Below are 17,413 nucleotides of genomic sequence, written 5' to 3'. Positions count from 1 at the left end.
GTCAGGCATTGGAAGACCTAGGGTTTCTCTCCTTGCAAAGCAAGGGGTCTTTCTCCTGAGACTTGGACACTTACTGAGTTTTAGGGACAGAAACCCTGCAGTGGAGGCAGCCTTCTCCATCTCTTAGACAAATTGCATCCTCAGAAAGTTCCTTTATAAAACAAGCCAAAATTATTGCTTTCAGTCCCAATTCTGGCTCCTGGAACAAAGCAAGACAAGCCTAATGTGTTCATCACAGCAGCACCTCCGTGATGGCGAGACCTTCTTCAGGCCCCACGCTGTTACCTCTCTCCGTTGTGCTTCAGAAGGGGTTGTCCAGAACCGACACCTCTCCTCGTGCTTGTCATGTTTTCTTTGCAAGTGATGCAAGTGGTCAGCTTCCCTCCTTAATCGGATGGTTAGGCCGGATCAGGTTTTCTGGAACCAGCCTGACCCTTTCACATCAGAATGGAACCTTCGTTTCCCTCGACCTGGAGACCATTTCTAACAAGCAAGCATTGGCATTCTCTGCAAGTTCTCACACAATTGTCCTCTCTTTGGGGTTTAGTTGCCCACACACTTAAGTTTTTTCTTTTCTGTTCCCTCATGTCTGCTGCCAAGTTAGGTCTTCTCATTTTGAACTTATAGAATTGATTTTTCTCAACCTAAATGCTGTACTTGACATGAAGGCCTTTAAAATCTTTTCTGGTTGTCTCCCGCCCTCCCCCCCCCCCCATTTTTCCAACTCTGGAGAACTTTTGAATCCTGATTCTTCCATCCAGTGTGTCACCTATGACTGTGCTTCATGCCGCTTAAACAGAACTGGCTGAGCGTGCTCTGGGCCCTGATCTCAGTGCTGACCTAACTGTTGAAGAGGATCCGTCCACCTGCAACAGATGGACGCTGTGCACGCTGACATGTGCACGCTGTGATTTGCCTGGTGATTTAGGGCAGTGCTTCTCAAAGTGTGGTCCCCAGCTCAGCAGCTCGCGTCGCCTGGCCCTTTTAGCAATGCAGATTCTCCAGCCTCACCCTACACACAGGGAATCAGGAACAGTGGGGAAGGGGCCAGCAACGTGCTGGTTCAAACCCTCCAAGTGGTTCTGATGCCCACTCAAGCTTGGGAGCCACTGATCCAGAGTATTGGGAAGGCAGATAAAATGAAACCTGAAGAACACAGGCATTGGATAGTATCAGAGTCTATTTGAAGAGCCAATGTATGAGCAACGTAGTCAGACATCCTAGTAGCATGGGCCTATGTCACAAGAGGGATTTGACTCTGGACTCGATTTGGCTAAAGGACAAACCCTAGGGGAGGCCTCTGGCTCGGTAGGTACAGAAGCAATTTCCAGGGAGACTGGAGTCTGATGAGGAGATTTTAGTAAAACACCAAGCACCCGACCCAGGCCCAGGGAAGAAAGGACGAGTCTGGATCACCCTGCAGCGAGGCAATGCTGCGTTTCCCAGAGGAGACTTGAAACAATTGAACGTTTCACAAAGGAAGGTCTCATAACTGTTTTCTTTCCACAGGCCCATCTGCTAAACATCCCGAGCTGGAACTGGAAAGAGGGTGATGATGCAATCTGCCTCGCAGAGCTGAAGCTGGGGTTCATAGCCCAGAGCTGCCTGGCCCAGGGCCTCTCCACCATGCTCGCCAACCTCTTCTCCATGAGGTCATTCATAAAGGTAACGTCTTGTCCTATTAGAGCACATTAGCCCCGGATTCAATTTGTCGTGGGGTTGAGTAGAGAGCACAGCTTAAACTCAAACCAGATCGATGGGCTTCAACCACTTTGGTTGAGGAGAAATTCCTTGTTACGGATTTGGGCAAGAGGCCAACTTCTTTCAGAATTATGTTTTTATTTTTATTTGGCACATCCACGGCCATTAAATGATTGTTCAAAGCACAATCCTCTCTTTTTTTAGATAAACCACATGTTTATCTATCAACAAAGCCTCCGCTGTTAAAACAAAAATATGATTTATATACATTCCATATGGCACCAGAGCGCCTAAAGAAAAGAATTATCATTTTCCTCTTTTACATCAAGTGGCTGGTGGACCTCTCACTGTGCGGATAAATGTAGACCATGTGTTTGTGCTGAAGCCCAAACCCCAACAACATAATTCATTTATTTATTTCTGCACAATCAAGGAGGCCAGCGGGGCTGACATGCCACGGTTATTTGAATGGCGAGTGAAACGATGAACTGAGTCCTCAGCAGCGGTGCCCTTTCCGCCGTGAGCTAGGCGGTCTGGGCATGCTCATCTCCTTGTCAGCCGTTCACGCCACAGAGCTCCCTGGGCAGCCCTCTCGTGGCCCCTGCCTGCTGGACCTGCCTCTCAACTCTCCGGCCAGGCCAGGCATGTGTCCGGGACATTAGTTGAGGTTCCAGGCTCCTACTTAGAGGGTCCTTGGAACTCAGGAGAATGAGAACGCCAGTCCTTATCCTTGGATTGTTCTCAGCCTCAACAGGCAAGGTGGCCGACCGGTGCAGTGAAGCTTGTCTAGTTTGGGTCTCTCTGATTTGGCATTGGTGCCGGCTAGCTCAAGATCTGGGCTTACATTGCCCTGCTTGTTACTCATGTCTTCACATTCACCTTCCTGAGTTGGTAGTGGTTGAGGCAGGAAGTTAGTGAGTCACCAGGAGGTCCCACAAAGGGGGCCACAAGCTCTGAAATCAGAGGTGTGAGCCCTCTAGCCTTCGCTGCCGTTGTTGCCCCACCCACTACCAGAGATCAGGTCTGGGTGGAGTTGAGGAGGGAGACCTGGATGCAGCGAGAGGGATGGGCGGGGAGGATGGGGATGCAGGTGATGGACTAAAACCCCGTATCAGTTCTCATCTCCGGCCTCCACGGGTTGTTTGACTTAGAACAGGATATTTTCCTAGGCCCGTACCTGCTGTTCCTACCTCATTGACTTTATTGAGCCACTTTATAGTTAACATTCCTCTATGGATAAGAACAAATTGCCTTGGAGTCCCTTCAATCACTGTAGCCATGGGTGCCTTGATTAAAGAAATTCTTCTAGCTTCTACGTGCCCAAAGACCTGCACTTCACTGATGTTCTGGCTCAGACCCAGCTCACAAGCAAGGACATCACATTCCTTTAAGTGGCTCCTTCAGTCCAGGCTGCTAGTCCACTGCCTGGAGGAAGCAGAATGCGGCAGAATGGCGGCGGCAGGGTAGTCTGTGTGGCAACCCCCCGCCAGATGTAAGCTGGTGTCTCCCAGGCTCTTCCATTCAGCACCAGGAGCCCAGGCCCAGGATTGTCACCAGCAGAGCTCCTCTGGCTTGTCCATCCAGCTCTGGTGGTTTCTTCTGTAGGGAGTTTCCCACAGGCCCAGGCTTGAGGCCCGAAGGCTTGGCCTCCGCTCCCTGGTGCTGATGTAACCCGGCCTTGGCAGGGCCCCGGGCCATTGACATGCGTATGTTTTGATTTTGCGGTGCCTGCGTGAAACTAGAGCCACCTGTCAGGAACATGAGTAAAGTGGATGTGACACTGATTCTGCGGGGCTGTTACCAGCGGGGAGAAGGAACTTCTGTCCAGCTTCCCGCGAGACCCCAAGGGCCTTACCTCTGCGCCGAGGACGACCCTCCAGCCCAACTCAGCCTACTGCCAAGTTCCTATTTAGGAAGAGCCTGTGGGAGAGGGCCGGCCCAGCCCTGGTGTAACTGAAAACACATTTCCCTCCCGGGGTTATGTTTCTGTGTTGCTTCTGTCCACGGCCAGACCTCTGGGTTTTGGGGTAGCTCTCTGCATTTGGCCCTGTGACATTCAGGTGGTCTTTGTGTTGGAATTCGCATGACCTAGAAATAGTGAGGCCTCCAGTCACCTATTTCTCTTATTAACAATAGACGGCCTTAAGCACATACCTCCCCCCCTCTCTTCTGCAGCATCATCTCTGTGCACTTACCCTCAGGTCCTCTTCTGTCTCCTTTAGTTCATCACAAACACCACAGTGATGTTCTCCTTAGAAAGTTGTACGTATTCTCTCCCATTCCAGGGGTGCAAAGCCTTCCCTTGTTTTTATTTGGGGGCAGATGAAAAAGGAAATCTATAAATGGATTATTGTTTACAGAAATTGCTTCCTTCCCCAGGGTCCCCCATGTCCCACGCAGAGAATCCATCAGCACTTCCCGGGGACAAGCAGTCCTATTGGGAGGAAGGGGACCGGATAGGGCTTGGCAACACTTGATCCCCTGAGCATACTTAGGGGTTCTGGAAGCCACAGATGGGGTGTGAGCTCACCTCCCCCTTGCCTGGGGCAGGTGCAGTGTCTTTTTCTTGGTTCAGCAGCAGGTACTGTGTTCAGTCCCTCCTGAAAGAAAAAAGGAAGAGGAAAAGAGACTGAAACAGGGATGCTATATCACAGGCACATGACTAACCTCCAGGCCGTTAAAGCCAGAACTGAAAGTGAATGTGTGAAAGCTCAATGAAAGAGATAGGGCTACTGGTGGAGCAGTCACAAAAGAGACCCAGCCCAGAGGCACCAGGAAATATGGGGGAGCACTCCCTTATCCATATCCTTCAGCAACATCCCTTTCAAAGAGCCTCACCCAGGGCCCCAAGTCATTGGCGCTGAAGGCCTAGCTCCCATATTGGATATGTTATCTCTGAGTAGATCTAAAATTTTGGAAATCTGTTTATGTTTTTAGCCCACATCTTTGGGGTAATGATTTTTTTTTAAGTTTGCACTTAATTTGTTTCACTTGAGGCATGCTTTCTGCAGTTTGTGATGTGCTGAGATTTGTTTAACAAATCTATGCTAACTTTATAGCCAATACCTTTATGAAGGAAGCTCCGGTTGGCCACTCAGGGGGACCTCCAGCACCGTGGCTTGTTGCTAGTGACAGGTTAAGCATTTTGTCCACGACACCCAGTTTCTAACCTAGAGTTCTTTTAAGGAGTGAAGGCAAATGTTCTGGTTCCTGTGACTTATCAACGTCTACATTACCCACCAGGCCTGGAATGTCCTGCTCATTTACCGCCATCTGATCTCCCGCCACCTGCCTTCAGGTTCAAGGGAGACTCCCTAGTGTCTTCTGTAAAGACCAGGGCAATGAGCCGAGGTAGCCTATCTTCCCCCGCCTCTTCCTTGAATAAGTGGCCACTCTTCTCCTCTTTTTGGTTTCTTCACTGGAATGTAACTGAAGATTCATTGATTGATTTATTATTTATTTATATATTTTTTTGGTTTTAGAGTCTTACCATGTAATAGTTAACTTTATCTCCAACATATCTGGTTACAAGTCGGGGCTTGACCTATTATTTTTGTGAATTGTGCTATTATTCTGACTAGGATTAGCTGTCCTTGGACATGATAAATTGTGTGTGGGGGTGTTGTGTGTGTTCAGAGGGTGATTAATTCTTAAAATTTCTTTTAGGTATACACTAAGTCTTGAAATTGAGCACATTTAAATTGTTTCCAGGATTGCCAACTATTTTAACTCGGCTACTCTACCATTTTATACACACACACACACACACACACACACACACATACACTTTCACACAGCTTGGAACATGGTAGGCATTCTGTAGTTATTTCTTGGTTGGATAAATCAGTTATGAAAATGGAGAAATTATGTAATATGCCTTTTAAATTTTTCCCTATTTTATAAGATTTGGAATTGTGGGTGAAATTTACTTAATTTTTATCACAATGCAGCCTCCTTCGTCATATTTTTTATTTATGAATGAGCAAGCACTAGGGAAATCCTTTGTTATTCAGCTTGTATCTTGGCTGAGGTGGCTTTGCTGGACATAAAAACCATTTGTTCATTATTGTTATTATTATGTTGAGATAAGCTTTCAGCAATACATAATCCTAGCAATAATTGTAGCCAAGGGAATAATTTTTAATACTTTTATTTTGGGTTATGTTTATGTGTGTGTATGTGTTTGAATATATGCGTATATAAAAACATGGTTTAGGAGCTGGATATATAAATCAAGAATCTTTAATAATAGCTGAAGTATACTAGGTCCTAACTATGTGCCAGCCCTCCGCTGTGATTTATATGCATTATCTCACTTAATTATTACAGTGACCCTACCCAAACTTGGCACTGTTATTAATTCCACTTTAAAGTGGCAGACACTGTGGGTTAAGACAAGTTGAGTGGCCTGCATGAGGGCATAAAGTTGGAACGAGGAACTCAGTTGTTCGAACCCAGGCAAATTGGTTCCAGGACCAAGAGGAAATAGAATCGGCGATAAGAAGGAACCTTAGCTAGTGCCTTCATCTTGGCACAAATCTTAGCTTTCTGTAATTTATTTTATGGAAACTGGATTCAGTAGAGATTCTCCGGGCACCTACCACACTCTAGGTAGTGTGCTAATCAGACTGTCAGACTGGCTAAGAAGTGCTGAGAAGCTTCCAGAAGCTTCTGTTCAGATTGGGTTGTGTGAGCACATGTTTGCACAGCCCCATCCTGTGGGTCTTGTTGGCCTTTCTCTCTGGCATCTCTGCAAGGGCAGAGGTCACAGTATGAAGGCAGATGAGAGGTTAGCCCAGAGTGGGATGAGTCAGGGTGGGGAAATGAATAGGCTCCCAAGACTGACATCAGGCACTGCTGTACTTGGGGGTAAAGCTAATTGGCTTAGTTGGGTGCTTCTGGGAGACAACAAGCAATTTCTATTGGCTGGTGGGTGTAAGCTCTGCAGACCAGAGGCATTTATCCAGGTGAGGGAGGTCTGCTGGAAGCAGGGCTCCACTCTGTGTGGAGGCGGGGAGGCCGATGAAGGGCTCTCTGAAATGGGATCAGGGCTCCGACTGGTTAAGGCGGGGACCAAGGTGGCTTTCAACTTCCAGGAGGGAACACCAATGCCAGGATAGAGGGTTTGTCTGGCAAAGTAAACACACCTGATGGGAGTTAGCTAGTGAGACACAGTTGTTGTTTATTCCACACACGGACAATGTCACCCTAATCACAGATGGTGTCCCTACAATGGACTTCTACAAATATCCTCATCAGTGGAAAGTGGCTCCCAATACAATTATACTCACTTCCTTCATAATCTTATTTATCCTCTTAGCTTCCAGATATATAGATGAAACCCACGCTTCCATCTCCATCCAGACCTCTCTCGAACCCAGTATCATCTATTCACCTGCTACTCAACATCTCTATTTGAATGTCTCATCTCTCAGACTTACTTCATCCAGAATAGAATTCCTGTTGACTATAAACCTGTTTTCTCCCATTGCATTGTTGGCTATGCCATCATCCCATTGCTCAGGCTAAAAACTTCGCAGCCACCCTTGACTCCTTTCTTTTTCTCCTGTACCACATTCCCTTCAGCAGGAAATCCTCTTAGTTCGACTTTCAAAATATGCCCAGAATATGAGCACTTCTCATCACCTGTGTACTCACTATCAGCTCCAAACCACCATCCATTATCTCCTAGTGCATCAGCCTTGTAACTGGTCTCCATGCTCGGACCTTACCCCTTCCTGCCCTCCAGTCTGTCTCCAATAAAGCAGGCAGAACAGCCTTCTGAAGCATGAATCAAACCTTGTCATCCCCGCATAAACCCCTCCAGGCATCCCACTTACCAGAACAAAGTCCCTGCAAAGGCCTCGAGGTTTCGGTGGCCTCACCGGCCTCTCCTACTCCTCAGTGGGTCACACTCCCTTCGGCTGGCCCAGGGCTTTGCGCTGGCTTCTCCCTCTGGCTGGGATGCGCTTCCCCTGGGAGCTGCATGGCTTCCCGCTGTCAAAGCCTCAGGTCTGCTCAGTGTTAAGTTCTCGGTGAGACCTCTCTCTAAAACATTAGAAATACATTTTAGAAAAGGGATTGAAAGCAAACTTTTAATTGACACATAAGATACAAACATAAAGTGTGCATCTAATAAGTGGACAGCTGGTTAAATATCCACAAAGCCAACACCTAGAGAACCAGGACCCAGAGTCAGAAAAGGCACATCATCGGGACCCCAGGAGCCCCTTTTCGTGTCAGGCGCCAGTGTGCCAGGGTCTGCTCGGGGCTGTGTGGGGAGAATTGGCGTCTCCACAGCCGACTTCTCCAGTTTATGAAGATGGCGCACCTCTACTAAGGGGCTGCCTTATGATTCCACAGTTTTCCTGGCAAGTGCAGGGAAGTCAAGAAGAAAGTGAATACGCTCCTGCATTGCTCTGGGGCTTCTGAGGCCCCTACAGGGAGGAAATGCACTAATTCACATTCTCTAGGAAGGACCTAGATGTTCTTTGTTTCATGGGGCGAATGAGGTTTCCGTGTGGAAAATATCAAAACTGCATTTCTAAAAGTTGCATCACTCTCCCCTCCACACCGCATGCATCACATCCTTAGCTGCACTCCTGCAGGCTTTGCACTCAATGGCACTTTCTGTCACTGCCTCTTTTCCTTGGAACTGTGTGAGCACTGGGAAGCCACAGCATCTAGCACAGCCCCCGACTCATGGCAGGGCCTCAGTGCTGTTGAATAAAGGCATACATTGGCCTCAGCCTAGCCTGGCCTGTCTTTGATACAGACAGCTGGGTGGGGCCCGGACCAGCAACTTACACTTCGGGGTGATTTGGGTGCTGAAACGTCTTCTTTCGCTACTGTGCATGGTTCTCGTGCCAGACGGGAGAGCTTTGACGCCATGTAGATTTACATGAAACTTGGCTCCATGAAACTTTGACTCCATGAAACTTGGAATTCAAAGCGCTATAATCCTTGGCGAGGACGTGTGGAGGCTGGTTAGAGTTGGTTATAAACCATTCTGAGTGGCTGAAAATCCAGCCAGGGTGCTGCTGGAATTCACAAATCATAATAGACACCCTTGCCTTCAAACGAACCTGCTAAACCTCAGTGTCCCATTCGGGCGGATGTCATTGAGAATCTTCTTTTCTTCCCCTTGAATCTCCTCTCAGTGGCTCTCTTGCCTCCCCTGTGCCGCCCGCGCTGCCCTAATGACTAACGCCCACCGAAGGGAAAGCACTTCCCTGAACACGGTTTCAGATGAAGAGAGACTTAATCCATGAACTATTAACAGGGATTCCGTTCCCCTCTGGCCCTGGTAATTTCTAGAACATTGAATTAAACAGTTCTCAGACCTTTACAAATTCTCAAGGCAAACATTATTAGCAAAGAGAAGCCCGTACCGCATGTTAGAAGATTGCCAGAAAATGTCAATGGGATTTCTGGGTAAAACAAAAAAGGGTGAAACTCCTCCTCCCCATCTTCTCCCCCCACCCTCTCTCCCTTCTTTCCTCCCCTCCTCCCTCTCTCACTCCCTACCTCCCTCCCTCTCTCCCCCTAACATGATTAGAAAGTCATTTCATGTGTCTTATGTGTTTGGTCAATCAAAGGCAAATGTACATGATTGATGGTGACAGGGAACACATTTAACTCATTATTCTTTACTTTGCAGCAAAATGATTTGTGTAAACTGTCTGCCTAGCATTAAAGGTAAAACAAACTTAGAAACCCCAAAATGTTATATATTTGTCTAATATTTTCCTTTCGGTTTTATAGCTGTAATCACATATGGATTCTTTTATTTGGCACTTGGCATGGACTGAACACAGGGGAGGGTAGCCAGAAAGATTACATAAGTTACCACAGCCGGTGCCCATGAGGACGGAGCAGACGCCACAGTGACCAGCACGCACCATGAAATCCAGAGGCTGCCACTCACCCCGGCCCCTGTCAGCTGCCAGGATATTGTCATTCATGTGGCACAACGCCCTCTTGGCCAAGCCTCTGGTCAAACACCAAAATGGGCTCTTTCAGGGATTATCGGCCTTTAACTAATTGCCTGCATTTCTGAGCACACCTGCGTGTCCACAGGCTGAGTCCTCCTGGCTGGACCACTTCCTGTTTCTAACTTAGGTATTATGGGTGCCACCCACCGTCTGTGACTTTTCAAGCCAAATCTCAAAATGCTATTAAACCATTAGGAATAAAATCTCAGGTTCCCTTATTATAATATCTATGGGTCATCATGCTCTAAAGCTGTGGTCGGCAAACTGCAGCTCGAGAGCCACATGCGGCTTTTTGGCCCCTTGAGTGTGGCTCTTCCACAAAACACCACGTGTGGGCGCGCACGTACAGTGCAATTGAAACTTCGTGGCCCCTGCGCAGAAGTTGGTTTTCGGCCTGGGCTAGTCTACTTTGAAGAAGTACTGTTGATATTTGGCTCTGTTGACTAATGAGTTTGTCCACCACTGCTCTAAAGGATACCAAGTGTAACCTATGCCCACGACAAGGATGAGGAACCTTTGAATTCCTTTGAGATGATTATTCTATATCCCTAGGGGATGCAAAGTAAGGAACTACCACTGATTTGATACAGTGGGTATTTTATCAAGAACTTGGAAATGATACTAGTACCTAAGTGTGTATATCACGTTATAGTTTATAAGATGTGCCAATGCGAAGTAGCTGTTGTTTCTGACCTTCCTCATCTGTAGAGCAAAAGAAATGGGAGAAGAGGAAAGGGGAGGATAGGACAACTGGCTTCTCGTTGCACAGCTGTACGGGGAATGGTAGTGCGAGGGCCAGAATCCACTATGCTCTTAGCTCAGAGCTTCACCTGCTATTACACATTGCTTCCTCTAGGAATGCTTCAGATAGAAACACTGCTTGGTTTTGTATTCAAGGCTTCTAAGAATAGAAATCACTTTTCAATACCTGACAGTGTGGTATCCTCAGTTTACCCAACCATATCCAACTACATGGCATAGAAATTAAGAAGCATTGCCAAGGTAGAAAGTGGATCCTTCCCTTCGTGGCGCCTTAACCTGAAAAGGACCAGGCTCCTGTCTTCCCTAGACCACAGTGCCTTGCCACGTGGGAGAATTTGCTGCTCCAGTCAGTGCTGCCACTGAGCAGCGAGGGGGTGATGACCTATTTGTTGAAGATGAATGTAAGAAAGCTAAAAGAACTTAGTCCTGACCATCTGAAGGAAGGAACGAGTGGGTCAGAATGCAGGATGGTGGGTTTCCAACATAGGGAGGGAGGTCTCAGTAAAGAAGGCATGAGATCTAGAGGATTGAACAGTGATGATAACAGGAAGAAAGGAACACTTCTCAGAAGGAAGGTAGAGCTAACCTTAATCTCTGCAGGCATCTTCCGATCATCATAAAGTATTATAGTAACTCAAACAATTTGGGCACAGGGAGTGGGGCACTGAATTGATGTCCTCTAGAGATTAGTAGAGAAATCCAGTTCCATTCACCTAGAATTTCTTCTGGCCATTTTCCTTTATAGGAAAATGCTTAAAGTAGGTGTTGTTTCTGACCTTCCTCATCTGTAGAGCAAAAGATTCAAAAGTAATTTTAGTTGTCCAGATACTGTATCTCCTTCTTTAATTTTACCTTATATTAAAGTTTATGTGTGGGTACAAACTTTTCTGCATTTTAACACATGAGTCTGGCCACTACCAGACTCAGAACATAGATCAGTCTCAGTGACCCCACTTTGTTGTCATAGCCTTGCTGCACCCCTGACCCCCATCCCCTGACAATCACTATTTGTTCTCTCTCAATATACTTTTGTCTTTTTGCAAATGTCTTGCAAATGGAATCATACAATATATATCCTTTGAGACTGGCTTTTTCAGTTAGTATAATTCCCTTGAGATCCATCCAGATTATTGTGTGTATCAATATTTCACTCCTTTCTACTGCTGAAAATGATGGCATTCTATGGACTTGCCTTGGTTTGTTTACCATTCATTCATTTAATGGCTTCGAGGTTGCTTTCAGTTTGGGGTGAATATGAATAGAGCTGATAAAACATTTGTATAGAAATTTATATGGACATAAGTTTTAATTTCTCCAAGGCAAATACTTAGAAGTAGAATCTTTGGATTGTAGGATACGCGTTTAATTTTAAAAGAAACCGAAACATTTTTTTCAGAAATGTCTGTGCCACTTATGATTCACACCAACAATGTATGAGAGTTCTTGTTGCTCTGCATTCTTGCCAACACTTGGTATTGTCAGTATCTTTAATTTTAGTCATTCAATTGTGTGTGTGTAGTGGTATCTCATTGTGGTTTTAATATGTATTCCCCTAATAGCTAAAGATGTTGAGCATCTCATCTTAGGCTTATTTGTCATCTGTGTATCCTTTTGTGAAGTGTATGGCCTATTTTTGTCATAGGCTTTGTTGTTTTAAGCAGTTTTAGGTTCACAAGAAAATTAAGTGGAGGTACAGAGATTTCCCATAACCCCCTGCACTCACACCAGCATAGCTTCCCCATTATCAACATCAACATTATTTAACAACTGAGCAATTGATGAACCCTCTTTCCCCTAATCCCTGGCAAATACTGATCTTTTTACTCTCTCCATAAGTTTTGTCTTTTCCAGAATGTTATATATTTGGAATTACACATATGTATGATTTATATATATAATCAATCATATGTAGTCTTATTAGATGGGTTTCTTTAACATAGTAATATGGTTTTCAGGTCCTTCCATGTCTTTTTATGGCTCGATAGTTCATTTTTTAGCACTTAATAATATTCCGTTGTCTGGATGAGCCACAGTTTTTTCATCAGTTCCCCTATTGAAGGACATCTTAGTTGCTTCCACATTTGGGCTATAATGAATAAAACTGCTATAAACCTCCGTGTGCAGGTTTTTGTGTGGACATAAGTTTTCAAATCTTTTGGGTAAACACCAAGGAGTTTGATTGCTGGATCATATGGTAAAACTATGTTTAGTTTTGAAAGAAACCACCCAACTGTCTTCCTAAATGACTGTACTAATTTGCAGTCCCACCAGCAACAAGTGAGCTGCTGTTGTTCCACATGCTCACCGGCATTTACTGTGATCGGTGTTGGGACCACTTTTTAAATGATGCTGTCTGGTTTTTAACTTCGAGTTTAAAAGTGTCTCATATATTCTGGCTATCTGGTTGGAGATGGGATTTGTAAATATTTTCTCCCAGTCGGTAGCGTGTGTTTTTATTTTCTTGATACTGTCTTTCCTGAATCAAAGTTCTTAATTTTGAAACATAGGAAGTTTTCTCAACATGTTAAATGTCAAGTATCTATGTGACCCGACAATTGCCCTCACCGGTATCTACCCAGGAGAAATGAAAGCTTATGTATTAATGTCCCAGGGCTGCTCTAATACATTTCCACAAATCTAGCTGCTGGTAATAACACACTTTTTTCCCCTCTGAAATCAGTTTCACTGGACAGAAGTCAAGGTGTTGGCAAGGCTGGCTCCTCGGAAAGCTGTTTCCCTGCACATTCTCACTTCCGGAGGCTGCCTGCATTCCTTGGCTCATGACTCCTTCCTCACATCACTCTCACCTTTTGCTTAGATGTCACATCTCCTATTTCCTCCTAATTTGTCAAATCTCCACCTGCCTCCTTATAAGAGTACTTGAGATTTCAATTACGGCCACTTGGATAATACAGGCAAACCTCAGAGATATTGGGGTTTGGTTCCAGACCACCATAATAAAATGAGTTTTACAATTAAGTGGGTCATAATCTTTTTTGCTGGTGGAGGATCTTGCCTTCAACTTGTAAGAAACGCAATAGCTGTGAAGGGCAGTAAAGCAAAGCACAATAAGACAAGGTATGTGTGTACAAAATCATCTCACACCCACAGATCCTTAAGTTGAATCACATCTGCAAATTCCCTTTTGTCATATAAGGTAACAGACAGTCACAGGTTCCAAGGATTAGGGCATGGTTATCCTTAGGGATCATTATTTAGCCTCCCATTTTCCTGGTCCTCAAAGATTCATATTGATCCTCACGCAGAATACATTCATCCCATCCTAACATCCTTAAATTTTTCAATCCTACAGCATGAATTCAAATTCAAAACCTCATGTAAAGTCCTAAGTTTCATCATCTAAATCACTTACGGGCAACACTCTGGTATAATGCATGCTAGGGCAAAATTCCTTCCATTGGTGGAATTGTAAAACCAGAATGCCTTTAATGCATCATGGTAAGATGGCCATGGGACAACAGTGATAAGCATTCCCATTCCAAAGGAGAGAAAATGGAAGGAAGAAAGGAGCTACCAGCCCCAAGAACCTTCACAATGTAATGAGAAAATTCCATTGTTTCAAGATCTGGAAATAATCCTCTGTGGCTTAAAATTGCCATTAGGTAATGTGATTCCTCCAAGTGTATTCGTTTTCAAATTGTTTTGGCTAGGCTAGTGTTTTTGGCTTTTCAAATGAATTTTAGGATCGGATGGTATCTGCAAAAATTCCTACTGACATTTTTATTTGAATTGTGTTAAACGTGTAGACCAATTTGGGGGAGCATCAGCATCCACATGGATTCCAATCTATGAAAATGGTCTATTTATTTAGATAATCTTTAACTTCTTTCATCAGTGTTTTGTAGTCTTCAGCAAACAGATTCTGTACATTTTTGTTAGATTTATACATGAATATTACTTTGGGGGATGCTATTTTTAATGGCATCTTTAAGAAATTCAGTTTCTAGTTATTACATTGCGTAGAATTGTGTAGAATTGATGATATTTTCACTGGTGGTATGTGGTAATACACATTATTTTCCTGTATTGACCTTGTATTCTGCCGCCATATTGTGCTGGCTTGCACTTCTTGCAGGATGTTGCATAGAAAGAGTGAAGGAGTATGTCTTTGATTTGTCTCCACTCTTAAGAGGGACCAAATTCAGTGTTTCACCATTAAGTATCATGTCAGCTATAGGTATATAAGGTTAGCCCTTCTTTTGAGGTTGAGGAAATTCTTTTCTATTAATTTGATGAGAGTTTTACCATGAGTGGGTATTGAATTTTACCAAATGTTTTTTGTACATCAGTTGATATAATCATGTTGTTTTCATTCTTTAGACTGTTAGTATGGTGAATTGCACTGACTGATTTGAGATGATTGAACCAGTCACTATGCATTCCAGGATAAACCCCAGTTGCTCCTAGTGTGATACACATACCCAGGCACACACATATGTACATACATGTATATACACATGTATAGATGTGTATATATTTATATTGATATATGGGTGGATTTGATTTGCTAATGTTTTTATGAAGATTTTTTGTGTATATGTTTTCAAGTGGATTTTGTTCTAAATATTTCTTATACTGTCCATGTCTGATTTTAGTTGGCTTCAGAAAATGAGTAGGAAAGTGTTTTCCCTTCTATTCTCTGGAAGGGATTGTGTAGAATTGATGATATTTTTTTCTTCAAGTGTTTAATAGAATTCACTAATGAAACCATCTGGACCTGAATTTCTTTTCCCAAAGGTTTTTAAAGACTAATTCAATTTCTTTAATAGTTATAGGTCTATTCAGGTTATTTATGTAATCTTGGGTGAGTTGTGGCAGTTTAAGGGGTTTGAGGAATTAGTTTAATTTAACTGAGTTGCTCAATTTATGTACATAACGTTGTTCATAATTTCCCATTATTGTCCATTTAATGTCTGCATGGTATGTAGTGATAACCTCTCTCTCATTCCTGGTTTTGTAATACGTGTCGTGTCTTCTTTCTTTCTTTTGTCTCTTGTACTACATGTAAATTTTGCTGATCTTTTCAATGAATCTGCTTTTAATTTTGTTCTTTTTTTAACTATATATATAGTTAAAAAATGTTATAGCAGTGATGTTCATAGTAGCTCTATTTACCTTCCACATTTTTTGTTGGTTTTCCTTGTGTTATGCATTATTACATCTGCATACATTGAAAACCCATCAGACAATATTATAACTTTAGCTTTCAACCATCAAACATATTTTAAAGAACTCAACAGAAGTATAGTATTTTATATTTATTCTGATACTTCCCATTTCTGTTTTTCTCTCTTCATTCCTGATGTTTCAATTTTCCTTTTGGTATCATTCCATTCTTTCTGAACAAAATCCCCCCACCCCCAATTCTTTTAGAGCAGCCTGCTGGTAAATACTATTTTTCTTCATTTGAGAATGTCTTTATTTCACCATCATTCCTGAAGGACATTTTTGATGAATAGAAAATTCTGGGTTAACAAATCTTTTTCTTTTAGTACTTTAAAAGCATTGTTTTCCCCTGACTGGTGTGTCTCAGTTGGTTGGGCATCTTCCTGTGCATGGAAAGGTTGTGGGTTCCATTCCCACTGGGAGGCATGCAGGAGTCAGCCAATCAATGTTTCCCTCTCACATGGATGTTTCTCTCTCCCTCTCTTTCTCTCAAAATCAATTTTCTAAAAAAAAAATGTTGTTTTCCTTCTTGGCTTCATTAGTTCTGATGAGAAATCCATAGTTATTTGAATTCCCGTTCACCTATAAGTAATGAGTTGTTCTTCTCTGGTTGCTTTTAATGTTTTCGTTTTGTCCTTGGTTTCCTGTCATCTGATTGGTTGAGCATTATTTCTTTGTGTTTATGCTGTTGGGGCTAACTGAGATTCTTGGACCTCTAGGTTTATCTTTGGTGGAATTTGGGAAGTTTTCATTCATTATTTCTTCAAATATTTTTTCTGTATCACACAATTTCTGCTCTCCTTCTGGATTTCCTATAAGACAAAAGGTGGGCCTTTTTCTAAGATTCCACAGGACCTTAAGGCTCTATTCATTTTTTAAATCTTTTTTCTCTCTATTGTTCAAATTGCACAATTTTTGTTGATCTAAATTTAAGTTTATTGATTCCTTTCTCTATCATCTCCATTCTGTTATTTAGCCCATCTATAATACCAGGTGTACCGTTCAATAATGAGGATTTTTGTAATCAAAGAAAACATGATAATTTCAAGAGAAACATCAAAAGTGCTTTTTTCAAAGTAATGTCCATCGCTAGCTACACATTTCCCCATCTTTCAGGTAATTTGTGGATACCGTCCCTATAGAACTTTTCTTGTTTTGAGGCAAACCATTCAGTGACCCAATTTTCCACTTCTTACGTTTTGAAGTGCTGCTCAGAAAGTGCGTGTGCCATCGATAGGAACAAGTGGTTATCTGAAGGAGCAAGTTCGGGTGAAATGGCAGGTGGGTTAATACTTCCCAGGCAAGATCTTTTAACGTGTCTTTACCTGGTTTTGAAGTATGTGATGGTGTGTCATTATGAAGCAAAATTACTTTGCCGTGTCTTCTGGAACATTCTGGTCATTTCACAATCAAAGCGTGGTTCATATTGATTATTTGTTGTCAGAAGCGATCAGTATTAACAGTTTCACCTGGTTTTAGAAGCTCATAATACACCACACCTTCCTGACCTCACCAAACGCAGAGCATTGTCTTCTTTCCATAGCGATTTGGCCTTGCAGTCGATGTTCATGGTTGACCTGGATCAACCGATGATTTTGTGCATTTGGGATTCTCAAAATGAATCCACTTTTCATTGCCAGTCACAATTCGATACAAAAAAGTCTTTCTTTCATGCCGTTGAAGCAACATTTTACTGATGACTTTTCGGTTTTCCATTTGTCTTTCGTTCAGTTGATGTGGAACCCATTTTCCTTCCTTTAAAATCTTTC

General features: G+C 43.3%; 1 protein-coding gene across 1 annotated transcript in view; it reads left to right on the top strand.

Moving 5' to 3' along the window:
• KCNMA1 (potassium calcium-activated channel subfamily M alpha 1) overlaps positions 1-17,413 on the top strand; it is a 672,109-nt gene that overhangs the window by 497,046 nt on the left and 157,650 nt on the right. Inside the window, exon 15 of the mRNA XM_070433250.1 lies at positions 1,510-1,665. Coding sequence (XP_070289351.1) covers positions 1,510-1,665 — 156 coding nt within the window. The remainder of the gene's footprint in view (positions 1-1,509; positions 1,666-17,413) is intronic.

Source organism: Myotis yumanensis, unplaced genomic scaffold (genome assembly GCF_028538775.1).
Source record: "Myotis yumanensis isolate MYYU_CA2020_CCGP unplaced genomic scaffold, mMyoYum1.0.hap1 SCAF_13, whole genome shotgun sequence".
Classification (NCBI taxonomy): Eukaryota; Metazoa; Chordata; class Mammalia; order Chiroptera; family Vespertilionidae; genus Myotis; species Myotis yumanensis.
Note: the sequence above shows the minus strand (reverse complement) of the source record. Positions and strands in the feature narration are given on the sequence as shown.